General features: G+C 44.5%; 1 protein-coding gene across 1 annotated transcript; it reads left to right on the top strand.

Annotated features, from left to right (window-relative positions):
• Window positions 1-5,474: 5,474 nt before the first annotated feature.
• On the top strand, window positions 5,475-21,087 carry LOC149453591 (ecto-ADP-ribosyltransferase 5-like). The gene is made up of 5 exons (XM_089688145.1): window positions 5,475-5,653; window positions 12,802-12,879; window positions 13,678-14,362; window positions 18,801-18,833; window positions 20,865-21,087. The coding sequence occupies exons 2-5, from the start codon at window positions 12,814-12,816 to the stop codon at window positions 20,930-20,932; spliced, it is 852 nt and encodes a 283-aa protein (XP_089544271.1). The 5' UTR covers window positions 5,475-5,653; window positions 12,802-12,813; the 3' UTR covers window positions 20,933-21,087.
• The last annotated feature ends 5,646 nt before the right edge of the window (window positions 21,088-26,733 follow it).

The raw sequence follows: 26,733 nt of genomic DNA, 5'->3' as shown, positions 1-26,733 counted from the left end.
ACAGTTGCAAGAAAAAGTATGTGAACCCCTTGGGATTACGTGGAGTTTTGCATGAATTGGGCATAAAATGTGCTCTGAATGTCATCTAAGTCTCAAAAATAGAAGAACACAGTCGGCTCAACATAATACTACACAAACATTAGATGTTGCCATGGTTTAATTGCACGTAACATGTAAACATTCACAGTGCAGGGAGGAAAAAGTATGTGACTCCCTAGCCTAATGACTTCTCCCAGAGCTAATTAGAGCCAGGAGTGCGCCAACCTTGACTCCAATCAGTGTGATGATATTGGATGTGTTGCTGACAGCTGTCCTGCCCTTAAAAAACACACACCTGTTTTGGGTTTACTGATTTCAAGAAGTACTGTCTGATGTGAACCATGCCTCGCAGAAAAGAGCTCTCAGAAGACCTACGATCAAGAATTGTTGACTTGCATGAAGCTGGAAAGGGTTACAAAAGTATCTCCAAAAGCCTTGATGTTCATGTGTCCACGGTAAGACAGACAGTCTACAAATGGAGAAAGTTTAGCACTGTTGCTACTCTCCCTAGGCGCGGTCGTCCTGTAAAAATGACTGCAAGAGCACAACGCAGAATGTTGCATGAGGTAAAGAAGAATCCCAGAGTGTCAGCTAAAGACCTACAGAAATCTCTCACACATGCTAACATTTTTGTTGACACATCTACAATAAGGAAAACATTAAACAAGAATGGAGTACATGGGAGGACACCACGGAGGAAGCCATTGCTGTCCAAAAAGAAGATTGCAGCACGTTTGAAGTTTGCCAAAGGGCACCTGGATGTTCCACAGCACTACTGGCAAAATATACTGTGGACAGATGAAACCAAGATTGAGTTGTTTGGGAAGAACACACAACACTATGTGTGGAGAAAAAAAGGCACAGCACACCAACATCAAAACCTCATCCCCACTGTGAAACATGGCGGAGGGAGCATCATGGTTTGGGGCTGCTTTGCTGCCTCAGGGCCTGGATGGATTGTTGTCATTGATGGGAAAATGAATTCCAGAGTTTATCAAGACATTTTGCAGGAAAACGTACGACCATCTGTCCGCCAACTGAAGCTCCGCAGAGGATGGGTGATGCAACAGGACAATGACCCAAAGCATACAAGTAATTCAACAAAACAATGGCTGCAACAGCACAGAATACGCCTTCTGGAGTGGCCCAGTCAGAGTCCTGACCTCAACCCGATTGAAATGCTGTGGCATGACCTTAAGAGAGCGATTCACACCAGACATCCCAAGAATATTGCTACACTGAAACAGTTTTGTGAAGAGGAGTGGTCCAAAATTACTTCAGATCGTTGTGCAGGTCTGATCTACAACTACAGGAAACGTTTGGTTGAGGTTATTGCTGCCAAAGGAGGGTCAACCAGTTATTAAGTCCAAAGGTTCACATACTTTTTCCTCCCTGCACTGTGAATGCTTACATGTTATGTGCAATTAAACCATGGCAACATCTAATGTTTGTGTAGTATTATGTTCAGCAGACTGTGTTCTTCTATTGTTGTGACTTAGATGACGTTCAGAGCACATTTTATGCCCAATTCATGCAAAACTCCACGTAATCCCAAGGGGTTCACATACTTTTTCTTGCAACTGTATATATACACACATATGTATACTGCTCAAAAAAAAAAAAAAATATATATATATAATGTTTTTGAGCAGTGTGTGTGTTTGTGTATATATATATATATATATATATATATAAAATGTATTTTAATTAATATTATATATATATATATATACACAAACACACACACTGCTCAAAAACATTATATATATATATCATATAAATAAAAGAATTAAAGAAATGTATGTATGTATATACATATACTGTATATACACACACGGCTCAAAAAAATGAAAGGAAGACTTTGAAAACACATCAGATCTCAATGGGGAGGAATCTCCTGCTGGATCTCTATTCTGACATGGACGGGGTGATGGGTGAGGAACGTAAGGACGCCCCATTGTTCGATGGAAATGAAAATGATCGACCTACAGAGGACTGAATTCAAAGACACCCCTGAAAATCAAAGTAAAAAAATATGCAGCAGGCGAGTCCATTTTGGTGAAATGTCATTGCAGCAACTCAGAATGGTCCTCAGTAGTTTGTATGGCCCCCACGTGCTTGTATGCATGCCTGACAACGTCGGGGGAGGCTCCTAATGAGACCACGGATGGTGTCCTGGGGGATTTCCTCCCAGACCTGGACCAGGGCATCACTGAGCTCCTGGACAGTCTGAGGTGAAACCTGGTGGTGTCAGATGGACCGAAACATGACATCCCAGAGGGGTTCTATTGGATTTAGGTCAGGTGAGCGTGGGGGCCATTCAATGGTATCAATTCCTTCATCCTCCAGGAACTGCCTGCATACTCTCACCACATGAAGCCAGGCATTGTCGTGCACCAGGAGGAACCCAGGACCCACTGCACCAGGATGAACCCAGGACCCACTGCACCAGGAGGAACCCAGGACCCACTGCACCAGGAGGAACCCAGGACCCCCTGCACCAGGAGGAACCCAGGACCCACTGCACCAGGAGGAACCCAGCACCCATGGCACCAGAAGGAACCCAGGACCCACTGCACCAGGAGGAACCCAGGACCCACTGCACCAGGAGGAACCCAGGACCCACTGCACCAGGAAGAACCCATGACCCACTTTACAAGTGTAGGGTCTGACAATGGGTCCAAGGATTTCATCCCAATACCTAATGGCAGTCAGGGTGCCATTGTCTAGCCTGTAGAGGTCTGTGCGCCCCTCCATGGATATGCCTCCCCAGACCATCACTGACCCACCACCAAAACGGTCATGCTGAAAGATGTTTCAGACAGCAGAACATTCTCCATGGCTTCTCCAGACCCTTTCATGTCTGTCACATGTGCTCAGGGTGAACCTGCTCTCATCTGTGAAAAGCACAGGGCGCCAGTGGTGGACCTGCCAATTCTGGTGTTCAATGGCAAATGCCAATCCAGCTCTATGGTGCCAGGCAGTGAGAACTCTGCTGACCAGCTTTATGAAGATAGGGATTTCATTTTCCAGCAGGACCAGAAGTACCAGTACCTGGTTTAATGATTATGGTATCACTGTGATTGATTGGCCAGCAAACTCTCCTGACCTTAACGCCATGGAGAATCTGTGGGGTATTGTCAAGAGGAAGATGAGAGACACCAGACCCAACAACTCAGACAAGCTGAAGGCCACTACCAAAGCAACATGGGCTTCCATAACACCTCACCAGTGCCAAAGGCTGATCACTTCCATGCCACTCCATATTGATGCAGTAATTCATGCAAAAGGAGTCCCGACCAAGTATTGAGTGCATGCTATACTGGACAAGGACAGACTTTTCAGTAAGCCAACATTTCTGTATTAAATTTTTTTTTTTTTTTCATTGGTCTTATGTAATATTCTAATTTTTTGAGATACTGAATTTTGGGTTTTCATTAGCTGTACGCCATAATGATCAAAATGAAAAGAGAGAAATACAGGATATATGTTACTCTTTGTGTAATGAATCTTTATAATATATGAGTTTCACTCTTTGAATTGAATTACTGAAATAAATTAACTTTTTAATGCAAAAAAACCACAATATAATATCCTTTTGTTTGGGGGGCCAAAATATAAAAAATGATGTTACGACAAGGAAATAATGAGGAATTTTTGAGGGTAATTATTTATGTATTTAATCATTTTTTTGAGGATAATACACTATTGAGTTTTCTTTGTTTTGAGGTACATGGTAATTATTGGAATCATACGGCAAGTTTTTTACAGAAATTGGAGAAAGATTTATGGACTTATTTTTGGGTTTTGTTTCACATAATTTGATGGACAATAAAAGGGTTTATTATAATTGATTTATACTTTCAAGGGTGAAAGTGGGACTTTTTGTATTATTTTACAGGGTATTGTAGAGTGTATAAGTTTAAGACACCGATTTATATTTTATAAAATACTCACCATGCCTCTTTTTAAATTCCTTGGGGTGTCTGCGTTCCAAAAAGGGGTCATTTGGGGGGTTTGGTGCTATTCTGGCATTTCAGGGCCTCTGAAACTGTGATAGGTAGTGAGGAAGTGAAATGAGGAAGTTGCGCACCTTCAGGCTTTCAAAGTGATTATTGGATTTCAGGTTCCTGTATGTGGCTAGGCTCACAAAATGTCTCACACATGTGATATCCCCATACTCGGTAGAAGTAGCAGAATGTACGTTGGGGTGTAATTCCACATATACCCATGGCTTGTGTGAGAAATATATCATTTAAATGACAAGTTTGTGTCAAAAAAATAAAAAAAAATATTTTTGTCATTTTCCAAAAACTTGTGGAAAAAAAATAAATGCTCCTCAGCAGATAGTTTAGGGTGTCTACTTTCCGAAAAGGGGTCATTTGGGGTGTTTGTACTGTCCTGGTATTTTAGCACCTCAAGAAATGTGATAGGCAATCAGAAAGTAAAAGCTGTGTAAATTCCAGTATCTATACCATAGTTTGTAGATGCTATAACTATCACACAAAGCAATAAATATACACTTATTATTTTTTTTTTCTAAAAACATGTAGCAGAATACATTTTGTCCTAAATTTATGATGTAATTTGAGTTTTTTGGACATTTTTTATGACAGAAATGAGAAAATATCGTTTTTTTTTTTTTAAAAATTCAAAAGTTTTTTTGTTTATAGAGCCAAAGATAAAAAGTGCACAGGTGATCAAATACCACCAAAAAAAATCTATGTTTGTGTGAAAATAAGGACGTCAATTTCATTTATGTACAGCATTGCATGACCGCGCAATTGTCAGTTAAAGTAGTGCAGCGCTGTATAGCAAAAAATTGTGTAAATTGCAGTATCTATACCATAGTTTGTAGACGCTATAACTTTCACACAAAGCAATCAATATACACATAATAGGATTTTTTTTTTTACAAAAAACATGTAGCAGAATACATTTTGGCCTAAATTTATGACTAACTTTGAGTTTACTCAAAGTAAATTATATATTTTTTATAACCAAAAGTAAAAAGTATTCTTTTTCTTCAAAATTTTCAGTCTTTTTTTTGTTTATAGCGCAAAAAATAAAAAGCGCACAGGTGATCAAATACCACCGAAAGAAAGCTCTATTTGTGTGAAAAAAGGGCGTACATTTTGTTTGGGTGCAGCTTTGCATGACCGCGCAATTATCAGTTGAAATAGTGCAGTGCCAAATAGCAAAAAGAGGCCCGGTCAGGAAGGGGGGTAAATCCTCTGGAGTTCAAATGGTTAATACAACTAAAAATACAATTGCCCACCTTGTTGGGGTCTGTAAGGAGGCTGCACCTGCAGGAAACGGGGTCTCCATATGTAACCATCAGATAAAGCTACCTCATGAGCAGTGCTTGTACAATCTACATAGAAACAAAGTTCCTGTATGCAAAATGTGAATCCGCCTTCCTTTCTAAGAGGAACCCTCGGCAAATAAAACAGACTGTTTTGTACAGAGGAAAACACAAGAAAGGACAGTCGACCCGTAAGTGGTCTGAATCGGCAAACAGTGCATCTCATCGGAAGGACAATCCCCATAACCCAGGGAGACAAGGGTGAAAGGCACAATTAGACCGAAGTCATAAGTAGGTCTTACTAATAAGGTGAGAGGCTGAAGGTGGTGGTATCTCCACAAGGTGGTGGTATCTCACAAGGTGGTGATGGTATCTCCACAAGGTGGTGGTATTTCCACAAGGTGGTGGTATCTCACAAGGTGGTGGTGGTATCTCACAAGGTGGTGGTGGTATCTCCACAAGGTGGTGGTATCTCACAAGGTGGTGGTGGTATCTCACAAGGTGGTGGTGGTATCTCCACAAGGTGGTGGTATCTCACAAGGTGGTGGTGGTATCTCACAAGGTGGTGGTGGTATCTCCACAAGGTGGTGGTATCTCACAAGGTGGTGGTGGTATCTCCACGTGGTGGTGATATCTCCACAAGGTGGTGGTATCTCCACAAGGTGGTGGTATTACATTTATCTGTTTCGTGCACTTGGATGGGAAGGACCTAACTATATGGATATTGAGAAGGACATATATATATATATACTGTATATATATATATATATGGATTATGTAATTTTGTATGTAGTGCTGTCCCAGATTTTTTGTTTATTGGTATACATGTGTGGTGGGATCATATTGGGACATAACATTGAGATGCATTCAGTTTCCATCTAGGAATATTATTGTTTATTTTATTTATTACAAGTGACTGTGCAAAGGTTTTTATTTTATTTTACCCATCATAAATATTGCAGCAATAGAGGCCACCAGAGAAGATACAGACCCCTTGTCTCCTCTAGGTAAGTGATGAGAATCACATCTATGAAAGGGATACCTTTAGCTACAGTACTGTGGAAAAGTTATAGGCAGGTGAGAAGAAAATGTTGTAAAGTAAGAATGCTCATCAAAAATATGTATTTTTATTGTTTATTGTTATCAATTTACAAAATGCATAGTTAGCGAACAGAAGAAAAATCTAAATCATATCAATATTTCGTGTGGCTACCCTTTTGGCTTCAAACCAACATCAATTCATTTCTTCAGGCTCTTTTGCAGAAGTACAAAGAAACGGGCAATGTTGAGGAGCATAGACTGGTCAGGATGAATGGTGTCCTCAATACTGAGAAATATAGGTAGATACTTATCCATCATGCCATACCATCAGGGAGGTGCACAATTGTTGCCAAATTTATTCTGCAGAAGGACAACGACCCCAAACATACAGTCAGTGTCATTAAGAACTATCTTCAGTGTAAAGAAGAACAAGTAGTCCTGGAAGTGATGGTTTGACTGACACAGAGCCTTCATCTCACCATCATGGAGTCTTTCTGGGATGACATGAAGACAGAAGGATTTGAGGCAGCCAACATCCACAGACGATCTGGGCTCAGTTCTCTAAGATGTTCAAAACAACCTACCTACCGAGAGCCTTAAAAAACTGTATGCAAGTGTACCTAGAAGTGTACTTACTGTTTTGAAAGCAAAGGGTGGTCACACCAAATATTGAATTCATTTGGATTTCTCTTCTGTTCATTTATTTTCCATTTTGTTAATTGCTAAAAATAAACTATTAAAACTTCTATTTCTGAAAGCATTCTTCATTCACAGCATTTTTTCACACCTGCCTAAACATTTTCCAGAGTACTGTAAATATTGCAGCAAAGTAACCAGAGCCTACCAGAGAAGATGCAGATCACCGTGCTTCCTCCAAGTAATTGATGAGAGTTGTGTCCGTGGATGGAACAAGCTTAGCATTTTGTAGAAAGGGGATCAGAGACCACCAGAGAAGATACAGATCACTGTGTCTCGTCCAGGTAAGTGATGAGAATCGTGTCCATAAAAACGACAAGCCAAACTAAATATTACAGCCAAGTGACCAGAGACCACCCTAGAAGGTGTAGATCACCATGTCTCCTCCCGCTTAGTGATGAAAATTACATCTATGAAAGCAAGCTTAGAATAAATATTGCAGTCAATGGGTCCAAGGATTTCATCCCGATACCTAATGGCAGTCAGGGTGCCATTGTCCAGCCTGTAGAGGTCTGTGCGTCCCTCCATATATATGCCTCCCCAGACCATCACTGACCCACCACCAAACGGTCATGCTGAACCATGTTACAGGCAGCAGAACGTTCTCCATGTCTTCTCCAGACAGTTTCACATCTGTCACATGTGCTCAGGGTGAACCTGCTCTCATCTGTGAAAAGCACAGGGCGCCAGTGGTGGACCTGCCAATTCTGGTGTTCAATGGCAAATGCCAATCCAGCTCTATGGTGCCGGTCAGTGAGCACAGGGCCCACTAGAGGACGTCGAGCCCTCAGGCCACCCTCATGAAGTCTGTTTCTGATTGTTTGGTCAAAGACATTCACACCAGTGGTGGCCTGCTGGAGGTCATTTTGTAAGGCTGTGGTAGTGCTCATCCTGTTCCTCCTTGCACAAAGGAGCAGATACCGGTCCTGCTGATGGGTTAAGGACCTTCTAGGGCCCTGTCCAGCTCTCCTAGAGTAACTGCCTGTCTCCTGGAATCTCCTCCATGCTCTTGAGACTGTGCTGGGAGACACAACAAACCTTCTGGCAATGACACGTATTGATGTGCCATCCTGGAGGAGTTGGACTGCCTGTGCAACCTCTGTAGGGTCCAGGTATGGCCTCATGCTACCAGTAGTGACACTGACCCTAGCCAAATGCAAAACTAGTGAAAAACAATCAGAAAAGATGTAGGGAAAAAAATGTCAGTGGCCTCCACCTGTAAAACCATTCCTGTTTTGGGGGTCATCTCATTGTTCCCCATCTAGAGCACCTGTTGTTAATTTTGTTAACACCAAAACAACTGGAAATGATTAACAACCCCTTCTGCTACTTACCTGACCAGATCCATATCCCAGGAGTTTAGATGACTTAATGCTAGACTCTGATTAAAAAGCCTTCCTTTATTTTTTTGAGCCGTGTATATATACACAGTGAAGGAAATGCGTATTTGCTCCCCTGCTGATTTTGAATGTTTGCCCACTCACAAAGAAATGATCGGTCTAAATATCGAATGTTCGGTGTAACACTGAGAGACAGAATAGCACCACAAAATTTAAAGAAATGCATGTCTAACAAATGATGACTGATCTGCATGTTCATGAGGGAAATAAGGATTTGATCCCCTTCACAAAACATGATTTAGTACTTGATGGCAAATCCCTTGTTGGCAATCACAGAGGTCAGACGTTTCCTGGAGTTGGCCCCCATGTTCACACACATCTCAGGAGGGATTTTGGCCCACTCCTCTTGGCAGATCCTCTACAAGTCATTAAGGTTTGTTAGCTGACGTTTGGCAACTCGAACTTTCAGCTCCCTCCACAGATTCCCAATCGGATTAAGGTCTGTAGACTGGCTAGGCCACTCCAGGACCTTAATGTGCTTCTTCTTGAGCCGCTCCTTTGTTGCCTTGGCCGTGTGTTTTGGGTCATTGTCATGCTGGAACACCCATCTATGACCCATTTTCAATGCCCTGGCTGAGGGAAGAAGGTTCTCATCCAAGATTTGACGGTACATAGCCCTGGCCATTGTCCCTTTGATGCGGTGCAGTTGTCACCTTAGCAGAACCCCCCCCAAAGCAGAATGTTTCCAGCACCATGTTTCACAGTTGGGATGGTGTTCTTGGGGTCATAGGCAGCATTCCTCCTCCTCCAAACACAGTGAGTTGAGTTGATGTCAAAGAGCTGGATTTTGGTCTCATCTGACCACAACACTTCCCACCAGTCCTCCTCTGCATCATTCAGATGTTCAGTGGCAGACTTCAGACGGGCCTGGACATGTTCTTTCTTGAGCAGAGGCACCTTGCGGGCACTGCAGGATTTCAGTCCTTGTTGTCGTAGTGTGTTACCAATTGTTTTCTTGGTGACTGTGGTCCCAGCTGCCTGGAGATCATTGACAAGATCCTCACGTGTAGTTCTGGGATGATTCCCCACTGTTCTCATGATCATTGACACTCCACGAGGTGAGATCTTGCATGGTGCACCAGACCTAGGGAAACTGACATTTGTTTTGTGTTTCTTCCATTTGTGAATGATTGCACCAACTGTTGTCACCTTCTCACCAAGCTGCTTGGCCATAGTTTGGTAGCCCAGTCCAGCCTTGTGTAGGTCTACAATCTTGTCCCTGACATCCTTGGACAGCTCTTTGGTCTTTGCCATGGTGGAGAGTTTGGAATCTGATGGTTTGATTGCTCCTGTGGACAGGTGTCTTTTATACAGATAACAAAATGAGATTAACAGCACTCCCTTTAAGAGACTGCTTCTAATCTCAGCTTGTTACCTGTATGAAAGACACCTGGTAGCCAGAAATCCTGCTGAATGATAGGGGATCAAATACTTATTTCCCTCATGAACATGCAGATCAGTCATCATTTGTTAGACATGCATTTCTGCTGAATTTGTTGTTGCTATTCTGTCTCTCAGTGTTACAATACACCGAACATTCCATTTTTAGACCGATCATTTCTTTGTGAGGGGCGAACATTCAACATCAGCAGGGGAGCAAATACGCATTTCCTTCACTGTATATATATATATATATGTATATACAGTGTATAAAAAAAACGTAAAAAAAGTTAATGTATTTTATTGGGATCTTCTGTGCCAGAGCAACACAAAGTGGCACATAATTGTGAAGTGAATGGGAAATGATAAATGGTTTTCATTATTTTTTACAAATAAATATCTGAAGAGTGTGGCGTGCATTTGTATTCAACCCCCTTTACTCTGATACCCCTAACTAAAATCTAGTGGAACCAATTGCTTTCAGAAGTCACCTAATTAGTAAATAGAGTCCACCTGTGTGTCATATGATCGCAGTATAAATCCAGCTGTTCTTTGAAGCCCTCAGAGGTTTGTTAGAGAACATTTCTGAGCAAACAGCATCTTCGATGGCCAAGGAACACATCATACAGGTCAGGGATAAAGTTGTGGAGAAGTTTATAGCAGGATCTCTCTCTGTCTCTCTCTCCCTCTCCCCCCCCCCCCCTCTCTCTCTCTCTCTCTCTCTCTATATATATATATATATATATATATATATATCCTGAAAGTTATAGCATCTACAAACTGTGATATATATACCGGATTTTTTATTTATTTATTTTTTTATACTAGTAATGGCGGTGATCAGCGACTTATAGTGGGACTTTGGTAGTGCGGCAGGCAATCTGACACTTTGTGGGAGCTGGCTAACTGGCATTGACATCTCCAGTAACACTAATACAGTGATCAGTGCTAATACTGTACACTGTCACTTTACTAGTTACCTGGGTTACCATCTCTGGGTAATCAAAGGGTTAAGTGTGCGCCTGACAAGTGCTAATGTGTATAATGTGTGCTGTTTTTTATGAAAGATCGCTTTGTTTCTTCTGCTTGCTTTGCAAACACAGAGATTGTTCATAAAAACAACAGTAGCCCCCCCCCCCCATCGTATCAGAAGCCCTCCAGCACATCACAAGTCCTCCCTTCACAATAGAAGCCCCCCCATCTCACCAGAAGCTATCCCTTCATATTAGAAGTCCACCCCCATTACATCAGAAGCCCCTCATCTCACCAGACATTCTCCCTTCACATAAAAAGCCCTTCATATTATAAGAAATCATCCATTCATATCAGAAGCCCCCCCCCCCCCCCAATTACATCATAAGTCCTCCCTTCACATCACAAGCTCCCATCTCATCAGAACTCCTGCCTTCATATTAGAAGCCCCCCCCCCCCATCACATCAGAAGACCCCCAGCACATTATGAGTCTTCCCTTCACATCAGAAGCCCCCATCTCATCAGTACTCCCCCCTTTACATAAGAAGCCCCCCATTTCATTAGAACCCCCCTTTACATAAGAAGTCCTCCCTTCACATCAGAAGCCTCCCATCTCATCTGTACCCCCCTTTACATAAGAAGTCCTCCCTTCACATCAGAAGCCTCCCATCTCATCAGAACCCCCCTTTACATAAGAAGTCCTAAGTCCTCCCTTCACATCAGAAGCCTCCCATCTCATCAGAACCCCCCTTTACATAAGAAGTCCTCCCCTCACATCAGAAGCCTCCCATCTCATCAGAACCCCCCCCCCCTTTACATAAGAAGTCCTCCCTTCACATCAGAAGCCTCCCATCTCATCAGAACCCCCCCCCCCTTTACATAAGAAGTCCTCCCTTCACATCAGAAGCCCCCATCTCATCAGTACCCCCCCCCCCTTTACATAAGAAGCCCCCCATTTCATTAGAACCCCCCTTTACATAAGAAGTCCTCCCTTCACATCAGAAGCCTCCCATCTCATCAGAACCCCCCTTTACATAAGAAGTCCTACCTTCACATCAGAAGTCCCCATCTCATTGGAACCCTCCCTTTACATAGGAAGTCCTCCCTTCACATCAGAAGCCCCCCATCTCATCAGAACCCCCCTTTACATAAGATGTCATTCCTTCACATCAGAATTCCTCCATCACACCATATGTCCTCCCTTTAAATCAGGAACCCACCTTCACATTAAAAGTCCCCCTTTCATATCAGAATCCCCCATCTCATCAAAAGCCACCCCATCTCATGAGAAGTCCTCCATCACATCATACGTCCTTCCTTCACATCAGATGCCCCCCATCACATCATACGTCCTTCCTTCACATCAGATGCCCCCCATCACATCATAAGTCCTTCCGTCACATCAGATGCCCCCCATCACATCATAAGCCCTTCCTTCATATCAAATGCCCCCATCACATCATACGTCCTTCCTTCACATCAGATGCCCCCCATCACATCATAAGCCCTTCCTTCACATCAGATGTCCCCCATCACACCAGATGCCCCCCATCACATCATAAGCCCTTCCTTCACATCAGATGTCCCCCATCACACCAGATGACCCCCCATCATATCATAAGCCCTTCCTTCACATCAGAAGCCCCCCATCACATCATAAGTCATTCCTTCATATCAGAAGCCCCCCCCATGTCATCATAGTCCCCTATCCTCTTACATAGGGGCCCCATCAGAGCCCCTCTTACATCAGTGTCGCCATCACAAAGAGAGACCAGTTGATCTGAATCCCCAGTCTGTTCACTGATGTAAGGGAATGCCACTGACCCCGGCCACAAATAAAATCTCGTAGTGGGCCACATGTGGGCTGTAGTTTGGAGACCCCCGATCCACAGAATTGTTACACGTAGCTCACTGCAGCAATTATTGTAGAATGATCATACAATTCATCACTTTCTTTGTTCCTGCAGGTTATTGTCAGAATGAGATTCTCTGCGGGTGTACTCCTTTCTCTCTGGCTGATGTTTGGGATTGGATGGACTCAAGAGGTATGTAGATGGAAGTAAATGGTCACCGAAGTGTAATTTACCATAATTGCTTGTGATTCAGCGGTTTGTTTTCTGACAATAATGGATGTAAGGTATATTCAGTGCCTGGCCAAGGTCATCTAGGGCAAACATGCTGAATTGCGCCCCCTCCAAGATGTATGAGCATTATACTGTCAGCAAAAATCCCCCCCAAACAAATCCAGCACTTATCTGCATGCTTACCCCCTAAGGATAAATCCCCCCTCCTCCCAGCACAAATCTTTGTTCTGCTATCCCCCTAGCTCAAATCCTTTCTCCCTCCATATGCCCAGCACAAACCCCCTCCCACCAAAAAAAAAATCCCCCTCCTTCCACAAATCCTCAACCCCTCATATTTCTCCTCCAAGCACAAATTTCCCCCTCAGTCCCAAAATTCCCCTCCCCCAATTTTCCCTTCCTAGCATGAATACCCCCAACCATCCCTACTAGTAGTCTAGGAAGCTGAGAACATGGGAGAAACTCACAAAGATACAAGAAGAACATACAGATTCCATGAAGGTACCATTCCTGGTAGAAGTGGAACCCAGGACAACATCATTGTAAACCCACCATGCCATCTACTAATCTGCTGTGATGGAGTTTGTATGTTCTCCCGTTCTTGTGGAGGTTCCTCATGGGTACTTTGATTACTTTCCATAGGCCAAAAAAAAAAAAAAAATTCTGGTGGGTCAACCGACTTCTGATTATTCTGACCCAAAATTCTACATGTGCATGTATGACTGTAGTATGACCACAGCAGAGTTCTTCTGATCATTGCAGGAACACACTCTAAATATGAATGACAACGCATTTGATGATCAGTATGAAGGCTGCAGAAAAGAGATGGAAAGTATAATAATAAAATCCCTACTTGCTGAAGAAAAACGGGCTGACCCAGTGTTTAATAGTACTTGGGATGCGGCAAAAGAGAAGTGGAACAAAGAGAAACTGAGAGTACCAAGAGGCTTTCGGGATGAGTACGGCATTGCCATTATGGCATATTCCAACCGCACAATTTATTCTAGCTTCAACAGGGCAGTGAGAAATTATAGCAGTTGGGACACGTTCCGTTACCATTCTCTTCACTTCTTCTTGACACGCGCTGTAGTGCTCCTTAGGTCGAGTTGTTGGTGGTCACGATGGAAGGTATACAGAGGGATGAGAGGCATATCTTTTAAGCCTGAAAGAATCGGGGGAGAAGTCAGATTCGGTCAGTTTGCTTCTTCATCCACCAGCCAAACAGTAGCAAAGATCTTTGGAGATGACACGTTCTTCAACATCACCAGCTGCTTCGGTGCCGACATCAAAAAGTATTCCTATTATCCAAAGGAAGAGGAGGTTCTGATACCAGTAGACGAGGTTTTCAAAGTGACCATCTTTACAAGGCAGGGAGGTAAAGGAAGATTTGTCCTTAAAACCACAAAGAGAAGATGTCACTACTACAATTGTGACTACCTAAAAAAAGGTTAGTAAACTTTACTTATTTGTCTTACTTGTTTGGTTTGGGCTTTAGTTGTCGGTCCAACTAAATATACACAAGAAATTCAAACTTAAAGTGGTTGTAAACTTCAGACATGAAATATGAACTAAGCATTTCCCTCCATAGTGTGTACTTGTCTCAATCCAAACCAAGTGTAGTTTCTGTTTGCTGCCTCCTCCCTCTGCATTCAGCATGAATCACTTCTGACAAGTTTTCCTGACACCAAGAGAAAAATGGTGACAAGGGAGGGAGCTCCAGCAAATTGACAGTCTCAGCTCTGTTCCTGTGTGCTGTGTGGAGGGTGTGTGTCCAGGGTGTATTTACCGCCAGGCAAAAAGGCATCTGCCTTGGGCAGCATTTTTCAGGGGCCGGTGTCGCCCCCCCAGCAGAAGTGACACTCTTGTGGCAATAGCACACAGGAGCCGTTATGTTTGCAGGCTTGCAGCAGTCTCCACTACATGGAACCCGAACCACGAGAGGACGGTGGTCGCTGGATCTGAAGGCCACACACAGGCCGGAGCTGGTAGAGAGGAGGAGCCGAGCAACCGGATGAGGAAGGAGCTCTGCTGATCGTTGAGTGCTGCCTGAGAGCGGCCAGAGCTTGGCTCTGCCCATTGTCTGTGTGGAATTCTGGGGAAGGAAGAGTGGAGGGTGCCGACTGTGGATGGGAGAGGGAGCCAAGCATGGGGGAGGGGAGATGGCTGGGGATGAGGGGGCGCACAATTTTTGTGTTGCCTACGGCAGCACAAAGCCTGAATAGGCCACTGGGTGTGTCTCTTCCCTCCAATCAGCTCTAAGAGTTCTCCTCACTGGCCTCTGCAGAGTGTAAGTCAGCTGTCCGCCCTGTTTTCTGAACTCCCAGGCAAGCTTTATAAATTCAGCACTTTGAAGTGATGTAGAGAAGAGAAGACTGCAGATGAATAGGTACAACTTATGTAGGAGGATTTGTTTCATCTGAGGACAGTCACTGCACTGGGAACATGTAAGGGTTCACAACCACTTTAACATGAGAAAAAACACCATAGAAATGACCTACAGTAATGAATTCTATACAGTAAGTACATAGATTGTCAGGCTGAAAAAGACACAAGTCCATTGAGCTTGACCAATAGTAAAATTAATAAAAAAAACCTGCAATTTACAAAGAAATAAACCCGCAGTTGATCCAGAGGAAAATAAAACTTACTTCAACAGGGTCCCAGTTTAGACCCCTGATATCTCACCACAAACCCCCCGCTACAGTACATAAATAAATAAAAATAACAACAAAAACAACGCAAAAGTAGCAAAAAAAGTAAAAACTAATTTTAAAAATATAAAAAATAATCTAAAAAAAATTGTAAAATATGATTTTTCAAAATTCTAAGACAATAATAAAGATTTGTAAAAAAAATAATTTTAAAATATTGTAAAAAATTATTTTAAAAAATGAAGGGCTCATTTACACGGCTCTCTGGCCCATACAAAGTGAATGAGCTGTTTGTTTGGAACCTTCTGTTACTCTATCAGGAGTAGGTGTGTGAGTATCCCTGAATACACTGTCCATACACATGTTTGTGTCCGCTGATAATGATTTCAATGTATTTTTAACCGCTTAAGGACCACCCTATAGCAGATATACTGCACACAGGGCAGCCCCTGTGTGAAAAATCACATATATATATATATATATACTGTATATATACCTAATTTAGCATTTTCGGGTAGTGGGCGCACGCGCCCTACTCGCGCTGCCATTTGCGGCTGCAGGTGTCAATCACCGGGTCCCGGAAGGTGATTACCCACTGGCACCCGGTGATTACCGGCGATCACCGATAGGGAGGAGGGCTGCTTTGTTTACCAACAGTCCTCCCTGTCAGTTTGGGGACACTGCTCGGGATGGCTGAGCACAGCCATCCCTGTCAGTGTGCTTACAGTGAAGCACCCCCCCCCCACCCCCTAGTAAAACACTCCCATCACACAGTTGACCCTTTGATCGCCCTTCATGTTAACCCCTTCCTCCACAGTGCCATTAGTACAGCATCAGAGCTTTTTGTTAGCACTGATCACTGTATTGTTGTCACTGGGGATGTCAGTGACACCAAGTCAGTTCCCCCCAGTGTCAGAATGCCCGCCGCAGTCCTGCAGTACTGCTATAGGTCGCTGATCATCGCCATAAGTCGCTGATCGCCACCATAAACCGCTGATCACCACCATTATTAGTATAAAAAAAATCCAGTATCTTTCCTGCCATTTGTAGACGCTATAACGTTCACATAAACCAATTAATTTACACTAATTGGGATTTTTTGTTTCAGCAAAGACATGTCGCAGAATACATTTTGGCTGAAATTTATTATGAAATTAGATTTTTGAAATGTTTTACTGTTTAATAGCAGAAAGTCCAAAATATTGTTTTTTTTCTTCAGAATTGTCAGACTTTTTTTTATAGCGCAAAAAATAAAAACACACAGGCGTTCAAATACCACCAAATGACAGCTCAATTCATGGGAAAAAAGGGACGTAAATTTCATTTGGGTACAGTGTTGCATGACCGCGCAACTGTCAGTTAAAGCAACGCAGCGAGGTAACACACCGCTTCTGTAACCGCTTCCTGACCGCCCTATAGCAGAAATACTGTTACAGGGTGGCACGGGTGTGCAAAACCACGTGTATGTATATATATACGTAATTCGCGCTCCCGTGGATTTCACGCCCCTCCCAGATAGCATCAGATTGCTCGTCAGTACACCAGTCATCACATTTAACCCCTTGATTGCCAGGAGCACGCCCATGTACAATAAACCTCCATTGCTAGCTTAGTGTCTGAACGGATCAATATCTTTGATCAGATCAGCGCTATACCAGCGTTCACATTAGTATAGCGTCCCCAAAATGTAGCGTTAGTGGAATCAGCCCCTGCACCTGCCAGCACCTGCGTTTAGCCCCTACGCTTACCCCCCCTTCTCCCCCAGCAAGTGCAGTGTCAGTAGGTCACTGTCACTTGATACATTGCACACAAAACCGCAGTGTTCGCAGAATCAGCCCTGATCTCTGTTAGCACTTGCCGGTAAAGCTGTGTCATTGGACACGGCTGATCACGTGGTAAAAGGTTGCTGTGATTGGCCTCTTTGCCGCATCATGTGATCAGCTGTGTCTGTAGGACACAGGGATCACAGAGATTGCCGGGTGCGCGCCGCTGGGGACATGTGGGAGGGCGTGTTCTGGGAGGACGTCATATGATGCCCTCCCAAAACTGGGCAACCGAGCTGTAGTTGTCATTTGGCTATAGCGCAGTTGGCAGGTGGTTAATGAAAAAATAATTTTGATATGTTCTGGGGTGGGGGGGGGGGCTGCGGTGGAGCTGTCAAGTAGGCTGTACAGGGCCCCATGATTTCTAACAGCAGCCCTGGCTATGCCAAATTAAACATTTTAAATAATGCCAAATAAACACAATATCTGATATAATATGAGAGAAATGCCCGTAGTGAATAGGGAAGAATGGAAATAGCGCAGGGCATACATGACGAGGCCCAGAGTGGTGTAGGGAACGGAAGGGGTTAAATTTAGTTCCAGGGGGTGGGGAATTGATTGGGAATTATATTATTGGCAGATGTGGAGTGTAGGAGGGGTCTGTGGTACCTTAGGGTGGGGGGTTCTGCGGAAGGGGCATCAGTGGAGCAGGACGTGGCGAGGACCAGAGCTTCCCTCCCGCCCTCCATGTTTTTGGTTAGGTATAGGGTCTTGTCCGGGGGCAGGTGAGTAAGACAGCGAAACAGAACACGACCACAAGAACAAACTGGACACCAGTTGGAAGGGGGGTTTTTCCGTTGGTTCGTGGGCGGTTGTTGGTCTTTGGAGGCGGTTCTCATCTTGGAAGGTAATACAATGGTGTGGGACCCCATCCGTGGTATGGGGGGCCCGGTGGATATTCCCAGTTAACCAAGGTTTAACTGGAAGGTGGTGTTGCTGCACTGCGGACGGTATGGTTGTCTCCGAGCTGGTTGGTTGCGGCTGGAGGCCTAGTGTATAGGGTTGTCCGCAGGTGCATTTTGGATCGTTTGTGGGTGCCTTTGAAGACCAACAACAATTCTTTGGTTTTCCGTTAAGGAACGGTTGATGTATGTTAAAATGTGAAGTTGTTAATAAAAGGCCATGTTGGCCATTTACTCCAAATGGTGTCATGTTTTTTGTAAAGTTTAGTTGGTTAAGGGGGGTGTGGAGGGGTATGGATAGGTAATGGTGGAAGTAGGAGTGGACAAGCCTATCTATGGTGCATTAGTCATGTTCTGATGATTTTACCCTGTATAAAGCAAAACCGCAAAATAATAAAAAACAAAGACCAGTAATCAATGCTACTGCTCACTGCGCTGGCTGTATTCCTTGTTGTTGTAGCTCCTGTGTTCTTGCTGTGATGTGACATATCTGGTCATTATTTTTACAGGTGGAAAATCCTCTACATGTATCCCCAGTAGAGGTGAGTATGAAACCCTCTCCTAAACTAATCATGAATACTATTACTTCTATCACAAGAAAGATAGACTATGTATTTCTTGATAGGAAATCCAAAACATCAAAGAGAATATTCCATACTTCCTAGTTCTACCTTTTATAGAGGGTCATGCTGAAGGGTGTGATATCCTGGTGGTGGGTGGAACTACACATTTCGAGAGAAGGCCAGGAGCAGAGTACTTTTTATCTTATGGAGGGTCATGTCGGAGGGTGCGATATCCCAGTGGTGAGTGTATTCAGAAAGGTGGAGAGAAGGTCAGGAGCAGGGTGTTTTCCATCTCATGCAGGGTCATGTTGGAGGTGTGATATGCCGGGGGTGAATGTAATCAGGAAGGCAGAGAGAAGGTCAGGAGCAGGGTGTTTTCCATCTCATGGAAGGTCATGTTGAAGGGTTAGATATCCCAGTGGTGGGTGTAATCAGAAAGGTAGAGGGAAGGTCAGGAGCAGAGTATATTCGATCTTGTGGAAAGTCATGTTGCAGAGTGTGGTATCCCAGTGGTGGGTGTAATTAGAAAGGTAGAAAGAAGGTCAGTAGCAGACTATTTTCTATCTTATGGAAGGTCATGTTGGAGGCAGGCCTGGACTGGCCATAGGGCACATTTGCTGGACGGGCTTTCTCTTTGCTGGTTTAGGTGTCGCTTTGCTGGTTGAGCTGTCTTTTTGCTGGACTGCTGTCTCTTTGCTGGATGAAATGTCTCTTTTCTGAATGGGCTGTCTCTTTGCTGGGCAAGATGTCACTTTGCTGGATGAGCTCTTTGCTGGACGGGCTGTCTCTTTGCTGGATAGCAATGTCTCTTTGCTGAATGGCAATGACTCTTTTCTGGATTGGGCTGTTTCTTTGCTGGATGGGGATGTCTCTTTGCTGGACTGCACTGTCTCTTTGCCCAGTTGGGTCCAGCAAAGAGACATCCCAATTCAGCAAAGAGACAGCCCAGTCCAAGAAGGGACATCCCCATCCAGCAAAGCGACATTTCTGTCCAATAAAGAGACACACCGCCTCTTTGTGGATTGGGATGTCTCATTGTGGATTTGGATATCTCTTTGTTACATAGAGATGTCTCTTTGCTGGACTGGGATGTCTCTTTGCTGGACTGGGCTGTCTCTTTTCTGGATGGGGATGTCTCTTTACTGGATTGGGCCATTCCTTTGAATATATAGGGGGCACTGTGATTAGATCTCTTGGGACACTGTAATGTAAAGGGGCACTGTGACATAAAGGGGACTGCGTTGTAAAGGGGCACTGTAATCAATACAGTGCCCCTTACAGTGCAGTCCTTTTTATATTCACTATGAATATTCACTATTCTGTCACTAACTGCCGCCACAAATGCCCTTGCACACCCAACTTCCCCCCACCCCCCCAGAAATTGGCTGATCAGTCTTTACCCGGGCCTATTTTTTGTCCCAGTCCAGGCCTGGTTGGAGTTGTGATATCCTGGTGATGGCAGTAATCAGAAAGGTAGAGAGAAGGTCAGGAGCAGAGTATTTTTTGCTCTATGGAAGTCTTACATTAAAGCAGAACTGGTGGCAAAAAACAGATTGTACTGAGCAGTGGGGCTGTGGCTGCACTTGCGGGGGCTAACTACTCGTTTGTGTCTAGGGGTGATAACAGCAAAGATATACTAACTTAATCCACCGATCCTCTGAGCGCAAGACCGGTCCCTGCCATCCCTGCATGCTAGTGGCTTTGGGAATAGACTGTTCCTGATGTCACCATGCCCATAGACCGTCTTCCGGGCATAAGGACAGCAGGAACAGTCCACCACTGGACATGGGGGAGCACTGTTTTTGGGAGGTTTGAAGGACAAGGTATAGTAGTATAGCCTTTCAGGGGACCTCTGGAACAGCCTCACTGCATGGGACAACAAAAAATTCACATGGAGTTCTGCTTTAAGGGTAATGATCCTTCAATTAATGATCCTGTCCTGTCATTGGAGATCTTTTCTCTGAATCAGTCTCTTGTTGTTCATTCATTTTACTTTGATGTTTTTTCCAGGGACACGGATGTTTTCATCCCTGGTCATGATACCTCTTCTTCTCTGCCAATATATCATCTTTAAATGAAAGTCCACCACTGCTTGTTGAGGAGCTCTTATACCAACTGACCATCTTGCCATTGACCATGAACTGATGCTGAGGGTCTGACACAGTAGTCTTCCAGGACGTACACTTTGTAATTTTCCTGCTCATACCTGTATAAAGTAGAACCCAAGCCACAATGTTACTTCCAGCTTTGCATGGAGTGGGGAATGGTGAGAACTTCTGTGTCCATTGGAGACAGTTCCCCTTCATTCCTGTTCTGGAGGTAAAGTAAGCAAAACGATTTTCAGTTTAGGCACAGGCAGCAAACATAATGGGGTTTATTTACTAAAGCTGGAGAGTGCAAAATCAGGCTAACTTTTGCAAAGAAACCAATCAGCTTCCAGGTTTTATTGCCAAAGCTCAACTGAACAAGCTGGGGTTAGAAGCTGATTGGTTTCTATGCAGAAGTGAGTCTGATTTTGCACTCTCCAGCTTTAATAAATAAACCCCATTGTGACAGCGAACTGAACATCTCCGCTCTATGCAAAATAAAAAAAAGTTGTTCTTCAAGTTCCATGTAAAAATAGATCATATTGGAGCCTTCTGATGATTCTGACCGTTTGTAAAGCTGTTCCAATCACGTTTCACATTTTGTGGTTAAAGTCTCAGCCTGGTATAGAGAACCAGCCGCATTTATATGTAGTGTATATGGCCAAGAGTATGGGGCCTCTGTCCATCACACCTACCCCTATGGCCCAAAGTATTGGGGTGCCCCTCCCAAGTAGTGATGGGCTGAACTCCCCCCCGTTTGGTTCTCGGTCGAACAAACCTAATGAAAGTTCGACCAAGAAGTTCAAACAGAGGGGACAAACCACTAAGCCTGGCAAACTCCCTTCCTGTTCGTTTGTTCGCCGAATACACAAATGTCTGATGTGCAGGACACTTTAGTTCCTCTACACCATACTGGTCAAACCATGTCATTACGGAGCTGGCTTTGTACACAAGGGCACAGTCATGCTGGATAGAGATGGGCTTGATGTACACAAGGGCACAGTCATGCTGGATAGAGATGGGCTTGATGTACACAAGGGCACAGTCATGATGGATAGAGATGGGCTTGATCTACACAAGGGCACAGTCATGCTGGATAGAGATGGGCTTGATGTACACAGGGGCACAGTCATGCTGGATAGAGATAGGCTTGATGTACACAAGGGCACAGTCATGATGGATAGAGATGGGCTTGATCTACACAAGGGCACAGTCATGCCGGATAGAGATGGGCTTGATGTACACAGGGGCACAGTCATGCTGGAAAGAGATGGGCTTGATGTTTGAGTCAGTCAGTTTGACTCAAACGTCAAGCCCATCTCTATCCAGCAAGACTGTGCCCCTGTGTACATCAAGCCCATCTCTATCCAGCATGACTGTGCCCCTGTGTACAAAGCCAGCTCCGTAAAGACATGGTTTGACCAGTATGGTGTGGAGGAACTCGAGGGTCCTGCACAGAGCCCTGACCTCAACCCTACTGAAAACTTATGGGATGAATTGGATTGTGAGCCAGGTCTTCTCCTCCATCTTCAGTACCTGACCTCACAAATGGCCACAAATGACATTTAAACAAACTCTAAAATCTTGAGGAAAGCCTTCCCTGAACAGTAGAAGCCGTTACAGAGGGCACCTCCGTATTATTGGCCATGGTTTCCAAACAGGACATCCAAAAAGCTCATATAGATATAATGGTCAGGTGGCCTCAAACTTGACAATATAGGGTCTATGCAGTGTGTTGGGGTTATCTTGTCTATGTTGGATGGTTGGATGGTTTCTTGATATGAAGAACAATTTAGTAATATTCATTACAAAAACATTAACACATTGGCTTGGTGGTTTAGGGTTTGCCATGCACTTAGGAAGAAGGTCAGGGGAAGGGTCTATTTTGTGTGCCATCAAGCCAGCGAATAGAAAGAGGGCATTATACTGTAGTCTATAAAGGAACACATTTATGGTTCTATTTTGGCAGAATTAAATAAAAATAGTAGAAAACCATTGCTTAGACGTGGTGGCTGCATTCGTTTTTTTTTAGGCTCTTTCTTTTGTTTTCATCTGTTGTTCCAGCCAGTAAGTCTGTTGTTTTTCAAAAGAACAAGCTCTCGTATAGATGTATGCAGAATATTAGACACTTGCGCTTAGAGAATCCCAGTTCCCCCAGCAGAAGCACAAAACTATTTTTTTTCCTCTTTCCTATTGCTGTTACAATAGTATCCTCTTATGATATACCGAATATTCTGAAATAAAGTAACAGCGCTCCTAAATAAAGTGCAGCAAATTAATGTGAAACCCTCCCGTGGATAAAGTGCAAACACATTCATTATTAAACTGCAATGCTCCAATAAATAAAGTGCAATGCTTCAATAATCAATAAAGTGCAATGCTTCAATAAATAAAGTGCAAACTCAATAATCAATAAAGTGCAATGCTCCAATAAATAAAGTGCAAACTCATGAATGATTAAAGTGCAATGCTCTGTATGTAACCTCCTATACTCTATTGCTAATGATTAAATATGCAGATTAAGTCGATGGTTTCCTCTTTCTTGTCTCTGTGTAATACATCATCTATAACGTGTCTATAAGTCCTGTTATAACAAATACACAGTTGTGCTCAGACATTTGCACCCTCTGGCAGAATCATGACATTTTGGCATTGATATTGAAACTAAGACTGAACATGACAAAAAACTGTCATTTATTCAAGGATAGTGATGATATGACTCCATTTATTATCACATTGTTGTTTGGCTCTTTTTTGCAAATCCTAATGATAACAGAAATCCCCTGAATGGCCCGGATCAGAAGTCTCCGCCCCCAGGAATGTTCGGCCTTGGTACAGACACACAAGGTGACACACACAGGATAAAACGGCAGTTAAAGGTTAATGTCCCACATTTGTGGCTAAATTGCAATTAATGTCTGTGTGTAAATAGTCAATGAGTTTGTTAGCTCTCACGTGGATGCACCAAGCAGGCTAGATACTGAGCCATGGGGAGCAGAAAACAACTGTCAAAAGACCTGCGTAACAAGGTAATGGAACTTTATAAAGATGGAAAAGGATATAAAAAGATATCCAAAGCCTTGAACATGCCAGTCAGTGCTGTTCACTTATAAAGAAGTGGAAAATCCAGAGATCTCTTGATACCAAGCCAAGGTCAGGTAGACCAAGAAAGATTGCAGCCACAACTGCCAGAAGAATTGTTCAGGATACAAAGAAAAACCCCGACAGGTAACCTCAGGAGAAATACAGGCTGCTCTGGAAATAGAGGGTGTGGTTGTTTTGAAGGCGCACAATACGGCAATACTGGAACAAAAATGATCTGCGTGGTGGAGTTGCCACAAAAAGCCCGGTTACTATAAACCTGACAACACCTTGACACGCCTCACTGGCCTTTTTGTGGCATTGGTGCTGTATAGGCTTCTTTCTGACAACTCCACCATGCAGCTTATTTTTGTTCAAGTTTCATCGTATTGCGCGCCATCAAAACAACCACTCCGCTTTTTCCAGAGCAGCCTGTATTTCTCCTGAGGTTACCTGGGGATTTTTCTTTGTATCCTGAAAAATTCTTCTGGCAGGTGTATAGGCCCGGGTATTTAGTGCAGAAATGGTGGGAACCCCTCATAATGGGCGCAGAAGATGTGCAGACCCAGGAATTCAGCACAGGGATGGTGGAAACCCCTCATAATGGGCACAGCAGGTGTACAGACCCGGGAACTTGGCACAGGGATGGTGGGAACTCTTCATAATCGGCGCAGCAGGTGTGCAGACCCAGGAATTCAGCACAGGGATGGTGGAAACCCCTCATAATGGGCACAGCAGGTGTACAGACCCGGGAACTTGGCACAGGGATGGTGGGAACCCCTCATAATGGGCACAGCAGGTGTTAGGGGGTTTAACTCTCCAGCATCCATTAGAGACTGATATAGCAGTTTTGGGTGGACTGACCCTTTCAGGGACTGGAGTTCTGAGTACAGGACTGTCTATATTATTGCAATATCACAAGTTCCAGCAGTTTATCTCGTCTGGGTCTGAACTTGAAGATTTTTTCACATACTCGGCGCTGGTTTCTGCTTTTTCTACTTCACTGTGAGAGTTGTGACCCGCGGACAGGAAAACCTCAGGCGGTTTCTGACAGTTTCCTGAGTCTGTGTTATATATGAGAATAAAAAAGCTGCATTTAAATCGTGTTATTTGGGCGAAAACCCCGAATTGAACCCTCTCATAGGAATAGCATCATAAAATGTACAAGAATCATCCAATGGGATCTAAAGGATGGAACAAAACACGTGAAACGGCCTTCAGAAAACGAAGGTCACACACAGTCTATGCAATGTGAATCAAAACCCAAACAATAAAAATGTAATATATTGCGGCTTACCAGTCCTTCGATGTGGTGGCTGACTTAGTTTTCCTTTTTCAGCCTTCTTCTTTTATTTTCACCCGGCGATCCTCAGGAGAATACACTTCCATAGACACACATGATGAATAACTCTCCTGTACTCTACCATAGAGCCGGCCTATTAGCCCACATAATGGGCACAGTGGGTGTGCAGACCCGGGAACTCAGCACAGGGATGGCGGGAACCCCTCATAATGGGTGCAGCGGGTGTGTAGACCTGGGACCTCAGCACAGGAAAGATGGGAACCCCTCATAAAGGGCACAACTGGTTTACAGACCGGGGAATTCAGCATGGAGATGGTGGGAACCCCTCATAATGGGCACAGCGGATGTACAGACCTGGGAACTCAGCACAGGGATGGTGGGAAATCCTCATAACCGGCACAGTGGGTGTACAGATCTGGGAACTCAGCACAGGGATGGTGGGAACCCCTCATGATTGGCACAGCGGGTGTACAGACCGGGGAACTGAGCACAGGGATGGTGGGAACCCCTCATAATGGGCACAGCGGGTGTACAGACCTGGGAACTCAGCACTGGGATGATGGGAACCCTTCATAATGGGCACAGCGGATGTACAGACCCAGGAACTAAGCACAGGGATAGTGGAAACCCCTCATAATGGGCACAGCAGGTGTACAGACCCAGGAACTAAGCACAGGGATGGTGGGAGCCCCTCATAATGGGCGTAGCGGGTGTACGGGTGTGCAGAGCCGGGAACTCAGCACAACGATGGTGGGAACCCCTCATAATGGGTGCAGCGGGTGTGCAGACCCGGGAACTCAGCACAGGGATGGTGGGAACCCCACATAATGGGCACAGTGGGTGTGCAGACCTGGGAACTCAGCACAGGGATGGCGGGAACCCCTCATAATGGGTGCAGCGGGTGTACAGACCCGGAAACTCAGCACAGGGATGGTGGGAGCCCCTAACAATGGGCGTAGCGGGTGTACAGATCCGGGGACTCAGCACAGGGATGGTGGGAACCCCTTATAATGGGCACAGTGGGTGTACAGACCTGGGAACTCAGCACAGGGATGGTGGGAACCCCTCATAATGGGCACAGCAGGTGTACAGCCCTGGGACCTCAGCACAGGATGGTGGAAACCCCTCATAATGGGCACAGCGGGTGTACAGCCCCGGGACTTCAGCACAGGGATGGTGGAAACTCCTCATAATAGGCACAGCGGGTGTACAGACCCAAGAACTCAGCACAGGGATGGTGGGAACCCCTCATAATGGGCACAGCGGGTGTACAGACCCGGGACTTCAGCACAGGGATGGTGGAAACCCCTCATAATGAGCACAGCGGGTGTACAGCCCCGGGACTTCAGCACAGGGATGGTGGAAACCCCTCATAATAGGCACAGCGGGTGTACAGCCCCGGGACTTC

The sequence above is a fragment of the Staurois parvus genome, unplaced genomic scaffold, assembly GCF_062004578.1.
Source record: "Staurois parvus isolate SC_StPar_1 unplaced genomic scaffold, SC_StPar_1.0 ptg000447l, whole genome shotgun sequence".
Lineage (NCBI taxonomy): Eukaryota > Metazoa > Chordata > Amphibia > Anura > Ranidae > Staurois > Staurois parvus.
Note: the sequence above shows the minus strand (reverse complement) of the source record. Positions and strands in the feature narration are given on the sequence as shown.